Below are 24,980 nucleotides of genomic sequence, written 5' to 3' on the forward strand. Positions count from 1 at the left end.
TTGGGTTAGGGTTAATGTTAACACTAATCCAGGGAGTATAAAGTTGGGTTAGGGTTAATGTTAACCCTAATCCAGGAAGTATAAGGTTGGGTTAAGGTTAATGCTAAAGCTAATCCAGGGAGTATAAAGTTGGGTTAGGGTTAATGTTAACACTAATCCAGGGAGTATAAAGTTGGGTTAGGGTTAATGTTAACACTAATACAGGGAGTATAAAGTTGGGTTAGGGTTAATGTTAACACTAATACAGGGAGTATAAGGTTGGGTTAGGGTTAACCCTAACCCGAATCCAGGAAGTATAAGGTTGGGTTAGGGTTAATGTTAACCCTAATACAGGGAGTATAAGGTTGGGTTAGAGTTAACCCTAACCCTAATCCAGAGCATGTAAGGTTACGGAGTTATTATTCTGCCAGTAGTCGAGAGCATGTTTTTTTTTAATGCGAGAGGGCAATTCATGCAGCACTCATGGATTTCCTTTACTCATATGCAAAATATCCTTGTGCTCACTCATATTTGCTCATATTTGCTACAAAACTGCTTTCACACGCTTAGACGTATCTTGCTCTCACACGATCTTGCTTTTCTGTGCACTCAATCTTGTCCTGCTCACTCAAACTCTATCTGGTCCTGCACACTCAAACTCGTCCTGTGTACTATGCTCTTACTGTCAGATTTTCACTTCTACGACAATGCAAAAAGTCGTCAGCCAATCAGAAAGAAGTAGCAGATTTTGACCAATGAAATTGTTCCTGCTGCTGTTCTACATTCTCATTGTTTGGGAAAGGCATAATGAACACATCTACCATCTGTATCTTGCTTCACCATGGACAGAATCAACAGCCCCAAGTAATGTGTTTTAATTGCTTATATACATTTATATATTTACATAGAACAGATGTTTTATTATTTGCAATATGATAGTCAGTAAATAAACAGATATTGTGCTGTTTTTTAAATGCCATATTATTTTCTCTGTACAGGATGTCAAGTTTTTTGTACTAAATAAATCAATAAAACCTGTAATTTGACAGAGTTCAAACGTTTTTCTATGACTCTCTGTATATTTCTATATGAATCTGACATTCCAGACTTGTTACGGTACAACCACTCCCCCCAAACATCTGTGTGTGTGTGTGTGTGTGTGTGTGTGCGTATGGCCACGCCCTCCCTGTGTTTCACACCTGCTCCTTATTGTGTGTTGTTAGTGTGTATATATATAAGTCTTGTGTCTAAGTATAGGTGGTGTCGATGTTGGAACCAGGTTAACCACGTTGTTGTCTTTGTATCAAATAAACGTTTGTTGTGTTAGACATGGCTCATCCCCGCATCCTGCTTTGCTTCCGCACATCACAAGATGCAGTTAACCATGATCCTCAGATTTGTCTGTCTTGTCAGAACTAGCCAGTCCTATTGAAGCACACCTCTGGCTAACTAAAATTCAATAACTCAACCATTTAGTTTATGCTACTTCCTGTGGGTGACACATGAGATGCATATATTTACAGTCACTTCGCATATATATGGCAAAGCATATATGTCTATGCGGTTGCATTATATCCCGTGATAACTAGAGAAAGTACATGAATTTCTGGTCGATATCCAGTATAAACAATATGATAAATGTAAATAGCAATGTAATATCTTTGTAATCTGTACACATAATGATTACACTCTATTAATATATAGGGCTTGTTTAGACAGCAGGGGTTGTTGAATAAACTGCAGTATCACACTATCATGACACAGTGATAACAGTTATGCAATAAACAATTAAAACAAATCTTTATTTGACTGTAACACTGGTATTTCTGTATAAACTGATACTTGTGAAAGGCAAATAAGATTTATGTATCTTAAACACTTCCAATCACTCGTCCAACTATCAAACACTTATGCTTGAAATATAAGCTTTGTAACTTAACTTTACAATTAACTGAAAATAAAATAAGAACAGCACTACCAAATGTGTCATCATCAAGGCAGATGTTACTACAATAATTTTTTCCCCTAAATATAATAACCTGGCAGTTTCTTGCTCCACTGTTGTCTGCTGATGACTGTCTGCTCATATATGACTACTTATTAAAGTAAAAAAATGATGTGATGCTTTGTCATGGGAGCCAGTCTGTTAAAGTAAAAAGTATATTTTAAACTATCCCTCAACTAAGAACAACCCATACAACCTATGTGAGCTCACTTTACTCACATCTTACATCTGATTAGGGCCGCAGCTACGCTCACTCTCACGATACGGCCCCTCCCTCTTCCTTCTCTGTGCGTGTCCGTTAGTCTGTAGTGCCACGCCTTCTTGTGTCTTCCACCTGATCCTTGTTGTGTGTAATCATCGAGTGTGTTTATATCTCGTGTGTTGTCATATGTTTCTCAGTGTTTGATGTAATATAGCATGTGTGCTAAGTGTAGGTGTTTTGTGTTATCAACGTGCCTCATCCCCGCATCCTGCTTAAGCCTCATAGTGTCACAGAAACACCGATTAATCAAGGATGCCTGGGACAGGAAAAGGAAGAGAAGGAAGGGAGGTAGACGCCTCCTACAGCCGTACAGGGAAGTCCCCCGTGACCTTGGGCACCTCCTGACGCCCACCAGAGGTGAGCATGTGCCAGGTGCAGAGGCAGAGGACTGGTATAATGATTTCCAGTCCTTGGAGTCGGACACTGTGTACTTCATCTATCCCGCGTAGAGGCCGTCACTCATCCTGGCCTCGCTTCAGGGATCCTCGACGAGGGAGGAACCCGCTGGACGATTTTGGGGGGCCCTGTATATGGTCCAGGGTCGGATGCGGCTGAGGACTACAATAACCAGCAATTTGAGATGGACTCCGCTGGGTCCTATGACCCCTGCATGGACTATTTAGAGGGCTGTGCTGAGTATGTAGAGAGAGGGGAGTACAGTGACGTTGGTCTGCAGTCGGAAATGGGGTCCGATCATGAGGAGGACTCTTCGATGGAGATGGAGGAGGTCCCTCATGGGGATGCTTCCTTGTAAAGTGACGTTGCAGGCTCCGAGGATGATGAGCCCCCAGCACCAAAGGCTCCACCTAAGGCTCCACCCAGGGCATGCCGCCCCGGAGCGAGCAAGCTGCCCCGGGTGACTGGCAGAGAAGCGGCATCGTCTTCAGAGGAGGACACTCCTCTCCTTAAGGCAAGAGGTCCCAAAGCGAATGCACCTATGCCTAAGCCTCATGGAGGCAAAAAGGCAGCGACACCAGTGCCTGCACCGGAACTGGGCAATTTGGCTGGTGCGCTTCCCAGGAGGCATGTGCCAAAATCAGGACAGTCGCCGCTAGCCAAGCCAGCAAAGGACAGTCCTCCCCAGGTTGGTCAGCCTCCAATCCAGCTGATGACTGGTGGACTGGCTGGGGTGGCTTCTCCCTTCCCCGGACTACTGAATATGTGTGGTGTTGTTTATGTGTCTGTCCCTGTCACCATGCCAGTTCCTGTTACCTTAAATGTACCAATCGCTTTGTTCCCCTCTGTGTCTGTGTCAGTGTCCATTAGTGTGTGCGTTCCTTTATCTGTCTTTGTCTTAGTCCCAGTATTCCCCCCTGTGCTCCTGCTCGCGCTGGCCTGCGGCGGACTGCCCGGTCCTCTGGCCTCGACATTTGGCGTTGGTCTCGGGTCCGTAACCCGTTAGGCTGGCACGTCTGGAGTCACGCCCTTGAGGGGGGGCTCTGTCACGATACGGCCCCTTCCTCCTCCTCAAACGTCTCTGTGCGTGTCCATTAGTCTGTAGTGCCACATCCTCTTGTGTCATCCACCTGATCCTTGTTGTGTGTAATCGTCGAGTGTGTATATATATCTCTCGTGTGTCCTCGTATGTTTGTTGGTGTTTGATGTAATATAGCATGTGTGCTAAGTGTAGGTGTGTTGTGTTATTAAAACATTTGTTTCAACGTGCCGTGTCCCCACATCCTGCTTAAGCCTCGTAATGTCGCACTCACGTTAGTCAAAAATGCATCACATTTAAATAACAAATTATCAGAGACAGGAGGTTTTGCTTCCTACATAGGTTTTGCATCCTTACATGAGATTTCACCAAAAAATACTGTTTTTTTGCAATGGTTAGCTAGATAGCACATGATAAAATACAAACATATCACTGAACACTTTCCATGCTGATGAAACAATTTTCACAGACTTCAGATGGTTCAGAACTGTGCTCTGCCTTCTTGACCATACTCACCCATATTCGCCCATACTCACCCATACTCGCATATACTCGCCCATACTCCAACATACTCACCCATATTCGCCCATACTCGCCCATACTCACCCATACTTGCACATACTCACCCATACTCACATATACTTGCCCATACTCAAACATACTCACACATACTCGAACATACTTGCCCATACTCAAACATACTCGCCCATACTCAAACATACTCACACATACTCGCCCATACTCGAACATACTTGCCCATACTCAAACATACTCGCCCATACTCACACATATTCACACATACTCGTACTCATCCATACTGCCCCATACTCTTCCATGCGCACCCATACTCATCCATACTCTCCAATACTCTTCCATGCTCACAGATACGCACACATACTCGTACTCATCCATACTTCCCCATACTCTCCCATACTCTTCCATACTCAAACATACTCGCCCATACTCAAACATACTCGCCCATACTCGAACATACTTGCCCATACTCAAACATACTCGCCCATACTCAAACATACTCACACATACTCGCCCATACTCGAACATACTTGCCCATACTCAAACATACTTGCCCATACTCAAACATACTCGCCCATACTCACACATATTCACACATACTCGTACTCATCCATACTGCCCCATACTCTTCCATGCGCACCCATACTCATCCATACTCTCCAATACTCTTCCATGCTCACAGATACTCACACATACTCGTACTCATCCATACTTCCCCATACTCTCCCATACTCTTCCATGCTCACACATACTCGCCCATACTCAAACATACTCGCCCATACTCAAACATACTCGCCCATACTCACACATACTCGTAGTCATCCATACTGCCCCATACTCTTCCATGCGCACCCATACTCATCCATACTCTCCAATACTCTTCCATGCTCACAGATACTCACACATACTCGTACTCATCCATACTTCCCCATACTCTCCCATATTCTTCCATGCTCACACATACTCAGACATACTAGTACTCATCCATACTCTCCCATACTCTTCCATTTGCACCCATACTCACCCATACTCATCCATATTCTCCCATACTCTTCCATGCTTGCCCATACTCACACATACTCATACTCATCCATACTCTCCCATACTCTTCCATGCTTGCCCATACTCACACATACTCGTAGTCATCCATACTGCCCCATACTCTTCCATGCGCACCCATACTCATCCATACTCTCCAATACTCTTCCATGCTCACACATACTCACACATACTCAGACATACTAGTACTCATCCATACTCTCCCATACTCTTCCATGCTCGCCCATACTCACACTCATCCATACTCTCCTATACTCTTCCATACTCACCCATACTCACACATACTCGTACTCATCCATACTCTCCTATACTCCTCCATGCTCACACATCCTCACACATACTTGTACTTATCCATACTCACCCATGTTCAACCATACTCACCCATACTCACTCACACTACCACATTATGCCCATTCTCCAACATTTCACTGGCTTCCTGTAAAATACCGTATTCAATTTAAATTACTCCTACTTACCTACAAAGCCCTAAATAACCTCATTCCTTCACACCTCTCTAATCTTCTCCTTCCTCACAAACCTACTCACACTCTCAGATCTTCCTCAGCTGGGCTGCTTACTGCTTCTTCCTTCAGCCTACACGCCGATGGTGATCGTGCTTTTCTAGATGTGCTCCTCCACTCTGGAACTCTCTTCCCCCTCTGGTCCAGCAGTCTGCAAATCTATCTATATTCAAATCTAACTTTAAAAAAAGATCTTTTTTTCCCTTGCCTCTAATATTTCTCAAATATAAACACCCCTTTAGTCAGCTCCTACCCATGTCCTGTCAGTGCTATTTGTAAATGTTATGTATACTGGACATGTTGTCTTATATGTCTATCAATGTCTTTTTACTGACTGTTGTGCTTTTGTGTCCTTAAAAAGTGCTATATTATGTATTGTTTTATTATTATTATTATTATTATTATTATTATTATTATTATTATTATTATTATTATTAATTTTGCCAATACACAGACTATAATTGATATCTGAAAGAAAACAGGCAGCTTTAGCATTACGTCCAGGTCAATAGTGCGATATCAACATTATAATAATATAATGTATAACAAAATGAATACATATATTTAAGTAATTAGTCACATTACTTGGAGCCATTGACTCTGTCAGTCCATGGTGAAGCTAGCTACAGATTGCGGATGTCTTTCCAAACCAATGAGAATGTAGATGAGCAGCAGGAACAATTTAATTGGTCAAAATCTGCTATTTCTGTCTGATTGACTGACAACTTTTGTCAGTGTTGTAGTGGTGAAAACCTGATCGCAAGAGTATCATATGGTTTCATATGGAGTATTATGTTTTCATTATTTTTTTCAAGTATTTTAGTAGTAGCTGTTCAATTATGCCATAGTATTTTTTACTGAAACAAATTCAAAACACTATTACTAGTTAAAACTACTTTAACTGAGCACTGAATAAAAGGTCTTAGAGTTTTAGACAATACCGAGTTATGAGATGATGGTATAATGTACATAGATCCCCCTACTTTCTATAACTGCAAAACTAGAGCAGATTTCCAGATTTCTGGAACTGCATTCTGCTCCAGTGATAAGGATGGCCAAGCGCATCAGGCCCAGCTGACTTCATTGCTTTAAGTTTTTTAAGTGCTAAAAGAACCTAATTTCTTCTGAATTTGGTAAAAGAAAATCTAGGGTTATCTATTTTGATACTAATTTACCTGTTGACATAAAGTGCTGATTATAAATAATTACCATTTCCTTTCTCTCTGTAACCTTTACAATTAAGTGCTTCATGAGGTAGGAGGATAACTGTATAGACGGCAAAGACTTGATAAATTATTCTAAAACATTCTGTAAAACTAAGTGTCTTCTTGTTTCATTGAGATGAAATCTTGGCTTTCCTTTAGGAACAAGGATTGTACACCTATTTCTCAAAGACTGAAAGGCCCACCAATCTGCTGCCAGGTCCAGTAAAGGCTGACCAATCTGCTGTCAGGTCTGATAAAGGCTGACCAATCTGCTGTCAGTAGCCGATAAAGGCCCACTAATCTGCTGTCAGGTCCAATAAAGGCCCACCAATCTGCTGTCAGGTCTGATAAAGGCTGACCAATCTGCTGTCAGGTCTGATAAAGGCTGACCAATCTGGTGTCAGGTCCGATAAAGCCCACCAATCTGCTGTCAGGTCTGATAAAGGCTGACCAATCTGCTGTCAGGTCCGATAAAGGTTGACCAGTTTGCTGTCAGGTATGATTGTCTTGCTTTTGCTTACTTCAGATTTCTTTAATGAGTTCAGAAATATGCAGTGAGACTTTATAACCCTTCAAAGAAGAGGTATGAAAAAAGTCGAAAATAAAAATAATATAAACACATTTCATAAATAAAGTGAAATAAAACATAAAAATATTGATATAGCATACTTTTTGTATTCTTGGTTACCATAGGACACATTTCTATCTTAGAGTGTATTTAATCCAAACTGCTCCTTAGTTTGGCTTCAGGGACTCACTTCTGTGAATGTGCCTACGCCCCCCCTTCTGGTCATATTGTGAAGGGTTGTGTAACTATTAGCAAAATTACAAGAAATCAGTTTGTGATTTTCACTCTGAGGACAGGCTTATAGCACTGTTGTGAAGAAGGAGCTGTGGAATTATTAGTAAAACATTACTGTCTCAGTGCATGCTACCTTAGCCAGCTCACTCCGAATGGTGACTACAGTTGAGATATTGTGGTGCACCTAATTGGAAAACCTAATTGAAGGGTTGCAGTGCACACCAATAGAGTTCTAATTCCATCATGAGTAAATTTATGAGGTTGGTTTGTAAATTTATGAAGCTAGACTGTTAATTTATGAAGCTAGTTTGTAAATTTAAGAGGTTTGTACATTGAAGAGGCTAGTTTTTTAATTTATGAGGCTGGTTTGTTCATTTATGAAGCTGGTTTGCAAATGTATTAAGATGGCTTGTTCATTTATTAGGCTGGTTTGTAAATTTATAAGGCTGTTTTGTAAATTTATGAGGTTTTTTTTATTTAAGAGTCTGGTTTGTAAATTTAAGAGGCTGTTTTTTAATTTAAGAGACTGATTTGTACATTTAAGAGGCTGCTTTCTTCAGGTATGATGCTGCTTTGTTAATTTATGTGTGAATACTGACATTTCATGTTACATTAAATGAGCTGCACTTTCATTTTAAACTGGAACATTTCACTACTTCAGTGATGAAAGTGTTGCCGGACTGTTATTGGCCATAACAACAACTAAAACGTGTGAGCGCATGTGTGTGTGTGTGTGTGTGTGTGTGTGTGTGTGTGTGTGTGTGTGCGCGCGCTCGTGTGTGTTTGTGTGCATACATGCGTGTGTGTCATTTGTCCAGTCTGCCAACTTAATGTCTCCCAATAAATATCTATCCCTACTTCTCTCTCTCTCACTCATTCATATATTTTCACACTGATTCACATACTCATTAACTCTTTCTCTCACATGCTATCTGTTCTGTTGTCAGGAAAGGGCTTGGTGCTATAATAATGAGATCAGTGTAAAGTGGAAGGAGATGTTCTGATGACGCTAAAGCACTGTGACTGACAAAGATACGGGGTGGAGTTCCACAGATTGTGTCTGTGTGTGTGTGTGTGTGTGTGAGAGAGAGAGAGAGACAGACAGACAGGTGGAGTGCTACAGATTGTGTGTGTATGTGTGTGTGTGTGAGAGAGAGATGAGTGGAGTTCTACAGATTGTGTGTGTATGTGGGGGGGGGTGTTTGTGAGAGAGAGAGAGAGAGAGAGAGAGAGAGAGAGAGAGACACGGGTGGAGTGCTACAGATTGTGTGCATATGTGTATGTGTGTGTGGATTCTGTGGTAACACAAGTCAGACTGTGAGGTTATGTTCATTATGATTAAATTTAAGACTAAGCTAAGAGAATAAGTTGAGTCACCCAGAGGATTGTAATGTGAAAGTAGATTGTTTGCCTGGAAAGCTGAAATTAGTTTAATTCAGGCTTACTTTGTGCGTAAGTGACTAAGCTCTAGTTTTCACCCATCAAAATCAAATTCCAAGTAATTTTTACTTAATACAAAATACCTAATTATGTATTAAATATTATGTATTAAATATTCTGCTTTTTAATAGGTTATGGTGAGCTTCCTTTTGTTTATATCATTATGGTATCTGTCGTCTGTGTACCCTGTCTCATTTGGATCACATCACACATACATACAATACAATGTCACACATATATATTACATATGCACACATACAATAGGTTTACAATATGTTTACCAAACAATACTAACAATACCAAACACTACTAACAATACAAAAAATAACAATCAATACTAAAAATACCAAACAATACCAATCAATACCAAGCAATAAGTGCTAAAAGGGTTTATTTAGTCAGTAGTACTGTACTTTGTCCATAGGTGCAGGATCAAAGGTCAATTAACAATTTCACAGATGAGTCTTGAGTCTACATTTGAAGGCTGTTCTGTCCGGACAGCCAGTGGAAGTTGATTTAACCATCTGGGAGCTAGGATAGGGAGTACAAAATGAGAGTGTCTGTGTGTGTGTGTGTGTGTGTGTGTGTGTGTGTGTGTGTATACATGTGAATGTGTCAGGAATGGGGGTGGAGGTATTTGGGTGTGTAGGTATCGTAGTGATGTTATATTCACCCCTCCCTTTATGAAATAGGAGACTCATTCTTCAGATGTGACAAATTTTTCTTTTTATCTATAATTTTTGCCTTCTCTCATTTCTTTGAACCCAAACCCTCTCTGTGCTCTCTGTGTTCTCTTCCTCTCTGTGCTCTAACCCTAATCCTCTCTGTGCTCTAACCCTAATCCTCTCTGTGCTCTAACCCTAATCCTCTATGTGCTCTAACCCTAACCCTCTCTGAGATCTAACCCTAACCCTCTCTGTGCTCTAACCCTAATCCTCTCAGTGCTCTAACCCTAATCCTCTCTGTGCTCTAACCCTAATCTTCTATGTGCTCTAACCCTAACCCTCTCTGTGATCTAACCCTAACCCTCTTTGTGCTCTAACCATAATCCTCTCTGTGCTCTAACCCTAACCCTCTCTGTTCTCTAACCCTAACCCTCTCTGAGATCTAACCCTAACCCTCTCTGTGCTCTAACCCTAATCCTCTCTGTGCTCTAACCCTAATCCTCTATGTGCTCTAACCCTAACCCTCTCTGAGATCTAACCCTAACCCTCTCTGTGCTCTAACCCTAATCCTCTCAGCGCTCTAACCCTAATCCTCTCTGTGCTCTAACCCTAACCCTCTCTATGCTCTAACCCTAACCCTCTCAGTGCTCTAACCCTAATCCTCTCTGTGCTCTAACCCTAACCCTCTCTGAGATCTAACCCTAACCCTCTCAGTGCTCTAACCCTAATCCTCTATGTGCTCTAACCCTAACCCTCTCTGAGATCTAACCCTAACCCTTTCTGTGCTCTAACCCTAATCCTCTCAGTGCTCTAACCCTAATCCTCTCTGTGCTCTAACCCTAATCCTCTCAGTGCTCTAACCCTAACCCTCTCTGTGATCTAACCCTAACCCTCTTTGTGCTCTAACCATAATCCTCTCTGTGCTCTAACCCTAACCCTCTCTATGCTCTAACCCTAACCCTCTCTGTTCTCTAACCCTAACCCTCTCTGTGCTCTAACCTGACCCTGACCCAGACCCTGACCCTATCCCTGACCCTGTCCCTTACCCTGACCCTGACCCTGACCCTGTCCCTGACCCTGACCCTCACCCTGACCCTGACCCTGACCCTTTCCCTATCCCTATCCCTGTCCCTGACCCTGACCCTGACCCTGACCCTTACCCTGACCCTGTCCCTATCCCTGACCCTGACCCTGACCCTGACCCTGATCCTCCTGTGCTGAGCTGAGTGTACTAGAGCATGGCATCAAAGGCAAAATATGATCCTTAACCCCTTTAATGCCCCATCCCCTATTGCCCTTAACTCCTAGTTGTGTCACACTTACAAAGACATACACACACATGCTTGCACATTTTTAATTCAGCTCCTTTACAGAGCCACAGGAGGGCAGCTCCGCACACACACACACACTCACACACACACACCAATTACAGAAACAACAGTGCTACTGTATCTTCTATGGCCTAATTCTAACCCTAATTATATGGTCTCTATTAAGATTTGATCATACAGATTGCTATTCTGAAATCCAACGACAGCTAAAAATTAAGGGTAAGAGTCATATTTACATATTATTTGTTGTTGTTTTTGTTATTTAACATTTATTTAACTAGGAGGACTCTTGAGATTAAAATTTCTTTTTCAAGGGAAACCTGGTCAAGATAGCACACAATTTATAAGAACTATAAAATTCGTAATAAAAAATAATTCTTTATAAAATATAATTCTTTATAAAAAGAGTGAAAACATAAAACAGACATAAGACAGTTTTTAAAATGTTATTCAAAACGAGTAAACATACTACAAAACACAGAATCGAGTTTATAGACACATTACATAAAATCCATTTTATGAATACTTTATATAGTTTATACGTTACAGTATAGTTTATACATTAACAGAGATTTAATCTCCCTCAGAGAGACTACATCATTAAATTGCAATATCTTCTGAAGTTCCAACGCCACAGGGCAAAATATGAGAATGCTGTTCTTCCCCATTCTGAACTAATCTTGGGTACCTCCTAGACCCTAGCAAGGCTTTGGGAATAAGAACATACCAGTTCTGCTGGTAGTGATGGTGGTCCTGGAACAACCTAGGCAGATTATCCAGGATTAACGTAGTGATGGTGGTCCTGGAACAACCTAGGCAGATTATCCAGGATTAACGTAGTGATGGTGGTCCTGGAACAACATAGGCAGATTATCCAGGATTAACGTAGTGATGATGGTCCTGGAACAACATAGCCAGATTATCCAGGATTAACGTCGTGGTGGTGGTCCTGGAACAACATAGGCAGATTATCCAGGACCGTAGGGCAGTGATGTGATGGTCCTAGAACAACATTAGCACATCTATCCAGTATTAATATGGTGATAATGATTATATATAAAACTACTATGGAACCTTGTTTGGATTCAAAGGAATGTATTAATTAATTGCTTAATTACTTTCATTAAAATACTTTTATTAAAACTCCAATAAATATTATTATTAAAAACCTTGGCTGTTTGGTTATTTTTGGAAGGAGATTTCATTTCAGTAGGAAGAGGGAAGTGTAGGGGCTGTGATTGGTGAATAGAATCTTTGATCCAGGATCAATGCAAAATTGCTGATCCAGGAACATAACCTACCTGAAGAAATGAGCTTCACCTGTCTTACAAACAGGAATTTAGAAAGTTTGGGGTCAATGCAAGATACTGTGTGTGTGTGTGTGAGTGTAAGTGAGAAAGAGAGAGAGCGAGAGAGAGAGGGAGAGCAGGAATGCAAATTTTTTCGTATGCAAAATGGTGAACAGGTGTTTGCTAGTACAGTAGAGCATGTATAATAGTATAGATCATGTATAGCACATATACTAGTGTAATTAGTACAGTAGAGCACATATAATAGTGTACATTAGCACAGTAGATTATGCATAATGGTGTACATTAGTACAGTAGATCACGTATAATAGTGTACATAGTACAGTAGGGTATGTATAATAGTGTACATTAGTACAGTAGGTATGTATAATGGTGTACATCAGTACAGTAGATCACAAAATAGTGTATATTAGTACAGTAGACTATGTATAATGGTGTATATTAGTACAGTAGTGTATGTATAATGCTGTACATGAGTACAGTAGATCACTTATAATTATGGGAGGAAGATCATTGCCAGCAGATACACTCTCTCCTGGTCTGTCTAGTTCATCTCTTGATTTACCTCTGGTTCATTGTTGCATGTACATGTGTGTGTACAGTTAGTCAAAGTGCTTGTCATTTCTGTTTCTAATGACAGCACAAAAGTCTGTTTCTGTGTCGGTATCAAGTCTTTCTGTGTCGGTATCAAGTTTTCAGTGTCAATAATGAATGGTGTTGCTGTTAATATTTCATGGATGCAACATGAGTGTAACCCAATGGCTCCTACCCTTGTTTTTGCTTCCCAGGATTTTACAGGTGTACAGGAAAACCAGGTGGCACCACCCTACACCTTTAGCCCTCCCCCCTCCCAGAATGGTGCTGTGTTGATGTCAGGGGCAGGGGAGTTTGGATTGCCATCAGGCGTAGAGGTTGCTTCAGCCCCAAAGACATCAACTAATGGTCCTACAACACTCACCAACACACCTGTAAGACCTTTCACACAGTTGTGTGTGGATGGATAAGTGGGTTATGTGTATATGTATCTAAGATAATCTAACTAATAGCCCCACGCTAGAATATACTGGGTGAGTGTGTATGAAAAATATTGACCTGATATTATCACCCTGATCTAAAATGTGAGACTTACAGTTTACAGTTAGGGTTAAGATAGGGTTAAGGTTAAGATAGGATTAAGATAAGGTTAGGGTTAGGGTTAAGATAGGGTTAGGGTTAAGGCTTAAACATTACATCACATATCACAGCTCACACCTTCACTCTAAGAGTCTGAAACTACCCGGTCTCACCCTAATGTCTTCTCAGCCTGTCTTCTCACCCTAGTGCATTCTCTATGTTGTTGCAGCAGTCTAATGGCTCAACTCAGGCAGAAAGTGGACCTCAGTGCAGTAGGAGCGCATGTGGAGTGACAAGTGTTGCTAGCAGTGAAGGGGTGGAGTCAAAATGCACGCCAAAGCGACTACACGTGTCAAATATCCCCTTCCGTTTCCGCGATCCCGATCTGCGACAGATGTTTGGGGTGAGACTATAACATTTCAGCCACACACACATACACACACACACAGCCTCGGAGGTGACTGATCATCAATGTGTGTAATTATGAGGTGGACAGGGGAAGAGTGGAGAGGAGAGGGGAGAGAGCATATAGAGACAGCCGGTGAAGTACTCAAATGGTACTGCTACCCCCTAATGATCAGGGTTGGCAAGAGCACTTAAACTGAGTTAATTACTATCTAGTCCTGTTAATGATCTATCAAAGGATATGTGCCTGTTGTCTGGCCACAGTCACTGCAACATGTTAAAATATTGTCTCAGAGAGCTCTTTTCCCAAACATTTACTATATCATCTTAACTCCATTATGGTTATGGTTAATTCCGTTAGGGTTAATTCCAATAGGGTTAGGGTTAACCCCATTAAAGTTAGGGTTTACTCCATTAGGGTTAGAGTTAATTCCATTAAGGTTAGGGTTCACTCTATTAGAGAACAGTTGGCAGAAGCATAAGTCAGTGTGAGGCTAGCCAGTCCACTCCTATCAGTCAGTGTGAGGCTAGCCAGTCTCTCCCATCAGTCAGTATGAGGCTAGCCAGTCTCTCTCATCAGTCAGTGGCTAGGCAGTCCACTTCTATCAGTCAGTGTGAGGCTAGCCAGTCCACTTCTATCAGTCAGTGTGAGGCTAGCCAGTTCACATCTATCACTCAGTATGAGGCTAGCCAGTCTCTCCTATCAGTCAGTGTACGGCTAGCCAGTCTACTCCTATCAGTCAGTGTGGGGCTGCCAGTTCACCTCTAAACCTCAGTATGAGGCCAGCCAGTCTCTTCTATCAGTCAGTGTGAGGCTAGCCAGTTCACATCTATCTGTCAGTATGAGGCTGGCCAGTATCTCCTATCAGTCAATGTGAGGCTAGCCAGTCTACTCCCATCAGATTGACACTAGCCAGTAATCTCCCAGACTGGAAGCATGTGTTAACCTAGCAACACATGGTAGTAAGATTATATATGAGCAGCAGATACTTACTTTGAAAAGGTAAGGTGGTCGGGTAAGCAAGTTCTTAATACACTGTGTGCACAATTATTAGGCAAGTTGTATTTTTGATTATTAATTTTATTATTGAACAACTAAAGTGCTCTTGGTGCAACTATTAGTGTGCAGAGTTATTATGCAACTAAATTAAAAATGAGAATTACCCCCATCTCACTTGTTTATTTTCTCTTGTTAAAGTGAGAATAATAAGCAAACAACTCAATTTACAAATAAACATTTCTGACAAAAAAAATAATCAGTGACCAATATAGCCACCCTTCTTTTCAATAACAGTCATTAGCCTTCCTTCATGGCATCTGCCAGTTTCTTAATCTGTTCACGACCAACTTTTTGTGCAGCAGCAACCACAGTTTCTCAGACACTGTTCAGAGAACTGTACTGTTTTCCTTCACTGTAAATCTCCCATTTAAGAAGGGCCCACAAGTTCTTAATTGGGTTTTACAAGTCAAGTACCCTAACCGCTGAGCTGCCACTGCCCATGAAGTAGCTCATCTTCTAGAGATCTACAGATGGTAGATGACTCATCTTGAGATCTACAGATGCTAGAAGACTCCTTCAGATTTTATGACTCTGCTTTGACCCTGGAGCTCACCCTACTTCATTTCCTTTGCAGCACTTTGGGAAGATTTTGGATGTAGAGATCATTTTCAATGAGAGGGGTTCCAAGGTGAGTTTGACAGGAGCCACTGGAAGGTTTTTAAAACTGAAATTCTGTGTGATAGTGCATTGAAGTCCACAACATAAGTGTAACTAATCGAATGGACATCTTAAACCATGTGGTCACTGAAAACATGGACGTGTAAAATTTTCTCTTGTTAAAGAAAATGAATATTTTATTGCTACTCATGCAAAATATTGTATTATATGAATAAGTTGAATTCAGAATGGTGAATCTGAATGCTATAAAATTATATATAATTGTATTTATATTATTTGAATAATGTAAGATGGAAATGGAAACCCACCTCATTCTAGTGGGCTCTGGGACTCAGCTAGACTTAATGTGTTTTTGTTGTTTTGACTGTAATCTCTACACAGGGTTTTGGGTTTGTGACATTTGAGTCAAGTGTGGATGCAGAAAAAGCTCGAGAACGCTTGCATGGAACTTTGGTGGAGGGGCGGAAAATTGAGGTAGTCATCCTCACATTGTTTCTGTCTGTCTCCCCTCCCTGATACATTCAATCATACATGCTCTGATACGCATGCACATACACGCACACTCCCCAGGTTTTGTTTTAGCCCAATATGCATGTTCTTTAAATAAGGTGGCCTGTTTACTAGGGCTAGGATTATTAACTAGGGTTAGGACTATTAACTAGGGTTAGGATTATTAACTAGGGTTAGGACTATTAACTAGGGTTAGGATTATTAACTAGGGTTAGGACTATTAACTAGGGTTGGGACTATTAACTAGGGTTAGGATTATTAAGTAGGGCTGGGACTATTAACTAGGGTTAGGATTATTAAGTAGGGTTGGGACTATTAACTAGGGTTAGGATTATTAACGAGGGTTGGGACTATTAACTAGGGTTAGGATTATTAACTAGGGTTGGGACTATTAACTAAGGTTAGGATTATTAAGTAGGGTTGGGACTATTAACTAGGGTTAGGATTATTAACTAGGGTTAGGACTATTAACTAGGGTTAGGATTATTAACTAGGGTTGGGACTATTAACTAGGGTTAGGATTATTAAGTAGGGCTGGGACTATTAACTAGGGTTAGGATTATTAAGTAGGGTTGGGACTATTAACTAGGGTTAGGATTATTAACTAGGGTTGGGACTATTAACTAGGGTTAGGATTATTAACTAGGGTTGGGACTATTAACTAAGGTTAGGATTATTAACTAGGGTTGGGACTATTAACTAGGGTTAGGATTATTAACTAGGGTTGGGACTATTAACTAGGGTTAGGATTATTAACTAGGGTTGGGACTATTAACTGGGGTTAGGATTATTAACTAGGGTTGGGACTATTAACTAAGGTTAGGATTATTAACTATGGTTGGGACTATTAACTAGGGTTAGAATTATTAACTAGGGTTAGGATTATTAAGTAGGGTTGGGACTATTAACGGGTTGGGACTATTAACTAGGGTTGGGACTATTAATTAGGGTTAGGATTATTAAGTAGGGTTGGGACTATTAACTAGGGTTGGGACTATTAACTAGGGTTAGGATTATTAACTAGGGATTGGACTATTTCGCACACACGTGCATGCATACGAGCACACTCTCACACACATATGCAAATACAAATGTCTGTGTGTTTTAGAGCTGTAGTGGGTGTGTTTTAGAGCTGTAGTGGGTGTGTTTTAGAGCTGTAGTGGGTGTGGTTTAGAACCATTGTGGGTGTGGTTTAGAACTGTAGCAGATGTGGTTTAGCGCTGTAGTGTGTATGCTTATTTGGTTTAGTGCTGTAGTGGGTGTGGTTTAGAACCATTGTGGGTGTGGTTTAGAACTAGCAGGTGTGGTTTAGAGCTGCAGTGGGTGTGGTTTACAACCACTGTGGGTGTGGTTTAGAACTAGCAGGTGTGGTTTAGCGCTGTAGTGGGTGTAGTTTAGAGCTGTAGTGTGTATGCTTGTCTGGATTAGAGCTGTACTGGGTGTGGTTTAGAACTGTTGTGGGTGTGGTTTAGAACTGTAGCAGGTGTGGTTTAGAACCATTGTGAGTGTGGTTTAGAACAGTTGTGGGTGTGGTTTAGAGCTGTAGTGGTTGTGGTTTAGAACTGTTGTGGGTGTGGTTTAGAACTGTAGTGTGTATGCTTGTGTGGTTTAGAGCTGTAGTGGGTGTGGTTTAGAACCATTGTGGATGTGGTTTAGAACTGTAGCACATGTGGTTTAGAGCTGTAGTGAGTGTGGTTTAGAGCTGTAGTGGGTATGGTTATTTGGTGTAGAGCTGTAGTGGGTGTGGTTTAGAACCGTTGTTGGTGTGGTTTAGAACTGTAGCAGGTGTGGTTTAGAGCTGTAGTGGGTGTGGTTTAGAGCTGTAGTGTGTATGCTTGTGTGGTTTAGAGCTGTAGTGGGTGTGGTTTAGAACTGTAGTGTATATGCATGTGTGGTTTAGAGCTGTAGTGGGTGTGCTTTAGAACCATTGTGGATGTGGCTTAGAACTGTAGCACGTGTGGTTTAGAGCTGTAGTGAGTGTGGTTTAGAACTATTGTGGGTGTGGTTTAGAGCTGTAGTGGGTGTGGTTTAGAGCTGTAGTGTGTATGCTTGTGTGGTTTAGAGCTGTAGTGGGTGTGCTTTAGAACCATTGTGGGTGTGGTTTAGAACTGTAGAAGGTGTGGTTTAGAGCTGTAGTGGGAGTGGTTTAGAGCTGTAGTGTGTATACTTGTGTGGTTTAGAGCTGTAGTGGGTGTGGTTTAGAACTTTCGCGGTCCTGCATGATGTGAAGGACACCAGCATGTTCTTTCTGCATTCTTAATTATAAACAAACATCCACACACTCTCTACAGAGATCTGTAGATCTACACACACTCTGCACAGATCCACAGATCTCATCTCTGGGTTTGTGTGTGAGAAATACTGTAGATGTGTGCGTGTTTAAAAGTTTTAACTGTCATGCAGTGATGGTGCATGTCTACATATGTGTGCGCGTATGTCTTAATGATGATGGTGTGTGTGTGCATACGTGCGTGTAATAGAGAGTCTGTGTGTGTGTTGCTGTGTTTTTCATGGTGATGTATGCATGTGTGTGTGCAATGCATGGGCTTTTCGCCTGCAAGTTGCTATGGCAACCAGAGGACAAGCATGCAAAAGTCCCTTGTTTTTAATTTGTAATTTGTGCCCTCACAACTCTCAGCCAATCAGCAAGCAGTATCCTGTTTAAAGCATGAAACACAGACCAGTCACTGGCATGTGTGTATGAGAGAGACTATCTGAACCTGTGTGTGTGTGTGTGTGTGTGTGTGTGTGTGTGTGTGTGTGTGTGTGTTACTGGTTTAACAGTGGTATGATGCATGATGAATAGTTGTTATTTAACTCATTTAACCAAAATTAAATTGATGAATATCTGTGACATTTCACAGATTCACAACATGAGGTGCTTTGTGTTTGTGGCCACTGAAAATGAAACTGTTTTCTGTTTCTTGCAGTTCAAAACCAAAGGAGAAACATTTATCTGCATGTTTGTTCTTGATTTAATTGTATTAATTTAAAGGTCATACCTGTTAAATATTCTACTATATGCAGGCATATGTATTACTCAGTAGGTGTAACGTAAACATTTAGGGGTAAGGATTTGTGCTTGCATAAATGCCAGTGTATGTGTGTGTGTGAGTGTGCATGTGTGTATGAATGTGTGTGGTGAGAGTGTGATTGACTTACTTTCTGATAACACATTTGAATGGCTGTGGTGTTATGTCTAGTGGCACATGTTTTATTTGGTGTGTTTGTACAGAATGGTAGGATGAGGTAGTATAGACCTGCCTGTGCCACTGCATGGTAGGATGAGGTGGTATAGACCTGCCTGTGCCACTGCATGGTAGGATGAGGTGGTATAGACCTGCGTGTGCCACTGCATGGTAGGATGAGGTGGTGTAGACCTGCCTGTGCCACTGCATGGTAGGATGAGGTGATATAGACCTGCCTGTGCTACTGTATGGTAGGATGAGGTGGTATAGACCTGCCTGTGTCACTGCATGGTGTGATGAGGTGGTATAGAATTTCCTGTGCCACTGCATGGTAGGATGATGTTGTATAGACCTGCCTGTGCCACTGCATGGTAGGATGAAGTGGTATAGACCTGCCTGTTGTAATGAAGTGTATGCAGCAGTATTCACATTAATATAACTTTGACATTCATTTCTAGAGACAAGAGCAGGTTAGGTTAAATGGTTAGGTTACATGTTACTATTCAGATGCAGTTCAGATTTCAAACAAAATGAATAAAAACATTTAATAGTGTTAGATCTATAAACCTGTAATCCTATAAACAGACCTGTGTTTTTTAATGGTGCACATACAGAAAGAAATTTTTTAATTTTTAGGATCATTTCGGTTCCTTTCACGGTTTATTTCTGCACAGCTATGTCATTTGATTTAAATATCTGAACTGCTGAAGACCTGTAACCTTCCCATGCCACCCTAATGATGTCATCTTGAACCTTATGATGTAACCTTACTACCCTAATCTAGAACCTTATGACAACCTTGCTACTAAGGGGTCCACAAAGATTACACCAACCAGAACCAACAAATGACTTGTGTAATCATAGGGAGGTTTTGCTCTCATTAATGGATTCTTTCTTTAGTGGTACATTGCAAATGAATAGTATGGAGATGTGCTCTTTAAGATGGTGTTACACTGTGCATTTATTTTGCCTATTATTCTGTCACAGACAACAATCAGATGTTTTATTAAAATCTGTGTAGTATGTCATGCAGCATGGCAGCTGGGTGGCTGCCTCTGTGACCAAAGACAGGCTGCGATCCTCTGTTAGTGTCAGACTATGATCAGACTATGATAGTGTCAGACATTTTGAGGCAGAATCTCACAATGTAACCGCTGCTGTGACGCACACCTATAAACAACCAATAGGATGTGGCTGGGAATTATGCAGAAACAAGAAATAAACAGCGGTTTAGTGAAAAGAAAATTAAAGATTCTTTGACTCAAGAACATTTTGTGGAGTTGTGGCAGCAGAGAGAATACCTTGTCTCTTTTTGGCAAAAAGAAGTTGCATATTGATGTCAAAAACAGATATTGTCATTTTGGAGCATTGTGGTATAGTCTGACTTTCAACACCAGTGCGATTGCATAGTTTGTCATGGCGTTTGGTCAAGATTTCAGCAGCACCAACTCGTACATGCAACAACCATATAAGACCACTTGAATCATGGTGTAAAAACAGCCATATAAGACCTCTAGAATCACATTGGAATCAATATGTAATGGTGACCAGTGTAACAGTGACCTGTGTAGTAGCAAAGGTTTAAACCCTTTGTACCAGGTTAAGACAATATCCCAGGTTTAAAACTATTATTTCAGGTTTAAACCATTATCCCAGGTTTAGATTCATTATTCCAGGTTGAAACTTATTATACCAGGTTTAAAACCATTGTCACGTTTAAACTTATTATACCAGATTAAGCCATTATCCCAGGTTGTCTCAAGTGTTTGAGTTTGGTGGTTGATAGTAAGAAGGAAAAAATCTATACATTTATTACTTTTGCTTTCCAGCTATATTATATAATAAAAGGCTATCTTATCTTAATATTACATCTTGCAGTGGTGATTGGCTAACAATCACTAATTGATATCAGTTATAAGTGCTAACTGTTAGGTTAACATTAACAACACAGTTACGTTAGCTAAGAACATTGTAAAACAGGTGACAAATGTGAGACCTTCAAGTAACTATGATCATATCTGTAACTATGATCAAACTTTTTCTAACTAAACAAAATATGGACAAATAAATTTGATAGATTTTATGGGCAGATTGGAATTCATTTGTAAATGGAAAAATAATTAGAGTATTGGGAGAGTATTAGGGGAGTATTGGAGTTAAGACTTGTAATTAGAAGATTGCTGGTTCAAGCCCCACCACTGCCAAATTGACACTGTTGGGCCCCTGAGTAAGGCCCTTAGCGCTCAAGTTGTACTCAGTCATAATTGTAAGTTGCTTTAGATAAAAAAGCATCAGCTAAATGCCATAAATGTAACTGTAGGGCATCTGTCTGCCATGCAGTTTATATTCCCCTTAGGGCATTCTCCTTCCTCTATATAGTTTGAGACCATCTGTTGTACAATTTGTGATTCTTCTTTATCACTGATCAGTGTCTGACAGGCTGCTGTTGGCTGGACATTTTTGAGATTGCTGACAATTCTCAGTTCAGCAATGACACTACCACTTAGCACTAAGTCACTTTGGTCACTGCTATGCCTGATACGCTCATAATGAGACATCAATTCCACTGCCACGCCCACGTGGCCTTCTGACACACCCCTGTCACACCCAATATCACACCCGATACTATAATACTACAAGTACTACTTTTACTAGCTCCTGCATTACCACTACACCACACTACACTACTTCCACTATCACACCTCTACTACAACCACACCACACCCAAACCAACTACCACACCCACTACCACACCATTACCACACCACACCCAATACCACCTGCCACACCTACTACCACACCCAATACCAACAACAACACCACTACCACACCAACTACCACACTACACCCAAACCAACTACTGCACCAACTACCACACCATTACCACACCTATCACCACACCACACCCAATACCAACTACCAGACCTACTACCACACCCAATACTAACAACCACACCACTACCACACCACTACACCCAAAACCCACTACCACACCATTACCACACCACACCCACTACCAACTGCCACACCTACTACTACACCCAATACCAACAATAACGCCACTACCACACCAACTACCACACTACACCCAAACCAACTACTGCACCCACTACCACAGCATTACCACACCTATTACCACACCACACCCAATACCATCTACCAGACCTACTACCACACCCAATACTAACAACCACACCACTACACCCAAAACCCACTACCACACCTACTAACACACCTAATAATAATAAGTTTAATTTATATAGTGACTTTCACAGACTCAAAGTTGGTTTACAATAACAATAAAGATGGAGAGAAAAAAACATTAATGGACAAATTTAACACATTAATTAACAACTACAAATAGGAAGAGATGTTATGAGAAATGTTGAGATTGAGGTAGTGTTCCATAATTTTGAGGCCATGACACTAAAGAATCTGCCTCGTACAGACACCAATCTAAACATAGGAATGGAGAGGAGACCTGCATCAGAAGACTGAAGTGTACAGGTGGAGCAGTATGGGAGTAGGAGTTCAGCATCAGAAGACTGAAGTATACGAGTGGAGTCTAGCGATATTACGGAGAGAAAAAAAAGGCATTTTTAACCAGTGACTTGATGTGGGGTTCAAAAGAGAATGAGGAGTTAAATAGTACACCAAGGTTCCTAACTGCAGATGAGGATTTGACCAAGACACCATCCAGATTGAATTTAAAAACAAGGGATTTTGAGATTTTGGATTTAGAGCCAATATGCATAACTTCTGTTTGTCAGTATTTAGTTTTAGGAAATTTATGTTCATCCACTGTTTGAGATCTTGGATACAAGAAAGTAAAACAGGAAGTGGTAGGGTAGTGTTAGCTTTGGAGTGTCATCAGCATAACAGTGGAAATGAAGACCATGCCTGTGAATAGTCTGACCAAGGGGCAGCATATAGATAATGAACAGGAGAGAGCCAAGGACAGATCCCTGGAGAACACCTTGAGTGACGGTATCAGTGTGCAATTTGTGTTTACCAATGCTTGAGAGGCAGGCAATGAGTATGTTATGGTTAATTGTTTAAAATGCGGCGCTTAAATCTAGGAGGAGAATACTCAAGTTACCAGAATCAGTAGAGAAAAGATCATTGAGAACACGTAAGAAGGTTGTCTCAGCGCTGTCTCAGTGCTGTGTGTAGGATGGAAGCCAGACTGGAAAGTTTCAAATAGAGCCTAGGTATTTAAGAAAGACTGCAACTGAGAGGCTACAACTTTTTCTAATACCTTGGGTAGAAAGAGGAGATTGGTAATGGGCTGGTAACCTACTAGCACGCCTACTACCACTATCACTATACCACTACCTGTATTCAGCCTTTGTTACACATTGAGTCAGAAGTAGGATGGCAGTGAGGTTATCGGGTGCATGTCCCAAGATGATGAATCCACCCCTGCTGTGAGGTGATGGTGAAGCCCAGTGTGAGGACCCCTGCTGAGAGGCATGGGCGTGGCCCTGATGGAAAGGGCAGTTTTGTGCAGAGGGACTCCCTGGAAGCAGTGTGATGGAGACTATCACTCTCTGAAGGGGAGGATGGTGTGATGGAGATCACCACTCTCATAAGAGCTCACATTTACCTCCTGTCGGACCTGGGTTTGAGTCCTGGGTAGGGTGGCTGCCTTAAGCCTTACATTACCATACCTACTACCATACCATTACCATGTCACTGTAAATGTTATGTAGAGGATAGACCAGTAGGGTCCACTAACCCAAATATATCTCATCAGCAGAGGCCCTGTGTTCAGTCCAGTGATGATGCATCAGCAGCTATAAAATGTACCTGCAAGGTGTGTGTATGTGATAAACCATCTAATAATAAGATAAAAGCTTCCCAGTTTATTCTAACCATTGATATTGCAGTGTCAGTATTACCATTGAATCTAGTGTTAACTCTAGTGTGTGTTAACCCTAGTGGTCTGTGTTAGGGTACACTATAACAGAGGATGTTGGGGTTAACCCAAGCAGTTTGTATTAGGGTACATTCTAGTAGAGGGTGTTGGGGTTAATCCTGACAGACATAGTGTTGTACCTTTACACACCTAGCCACACTCTAGAATTTCTGCAACTTTTGGAGTGTTGATCACTGATCAGTCATAATATTGATCAATCATTAAATCGCTCCTCACCAAAACAAAAAAGTATGTACAGCTATACAAGAAGATACGCTGGAATAAAAGTGCAGACAGGCTCTTATCTCTCTCTCTCTCTCTCTCTCTCTCTCTCTCTCTCTCTCTCCCCCTTCTCTCTCCCTCTCACACACACTCTCGCTCTCTCTCTGTGTCTAATTTTATCTGGAAATTATTGTTCAACTTATTTAAATTTTGTTTTGCAGTTTTGGTGACTGTAATTTTATTTATTGGAATACTAGTTTATTTGATTATTATATTTTTTCTGTTTCCCTTGATGACTTCTGTGTGTGTTGTCAGTCTCCACAGTAACCACTTGCTGTTCCCATGGCTTCGGTAAGTTGTGTGTATACGACATCACTGACTGACTCTGTATTAACACA

The 24,980-nt window shown here is 41.1% G+C and overlaps 1 protein-coding gene across 3 annotated transcripts in view; it reads left to right on the forward strand.

Moving 5' to 3' along the window:
• Positions 1-24,980, forward strand: part of LOC113589374 (RNA binding protein fox-1 homolog 3-like) — a 39,889-nt gene that overhangs the window by 3,068 nt on the left and 11,841 nt on the right. For all 3 annotated transcript variants that reach the window (XR_014124350.1, XM_035525735.2, XM_081716780.1), the window contains exons 2-5: positions 13,337-13,516; positions 13,891-14,064; positions 15,701-15,754; positions 16,126-16,218. Coding sequence is in view for 2 of the 3 variants with exons in the window: in XM_035525735.2 (XP_035381628.1) it covers positions 13,337-13,516; positions 13,891-14,064; positions 15,701-15,754; positions 16,126-16,218 (501 nt within the window). In the remaining variant the exon portion in view is untranslated. The remainder of the gene's footprint in view (positions 1-13,336; positions 13,517-13,890; positions 14,065-15,700; positions 15,755-16,125; positions 16,219-24,980) is intronic.

Source organism: Electrophorus electricus, chromosome 6, assembly GCF_041902795.1.
Source record: "Electrophorus electricus isolate QZ-2024a chromosome 6, ASM4190279v1, whole genome shotgun sequence".
Classification (NCBI taxonomy): domain Eukaryota; kingdom Metazoa; phylum Chordata; class Actinopteri; order Gymnotiformes; family Gymnotidae; genus Electrophorus; species Electrophorus electricus.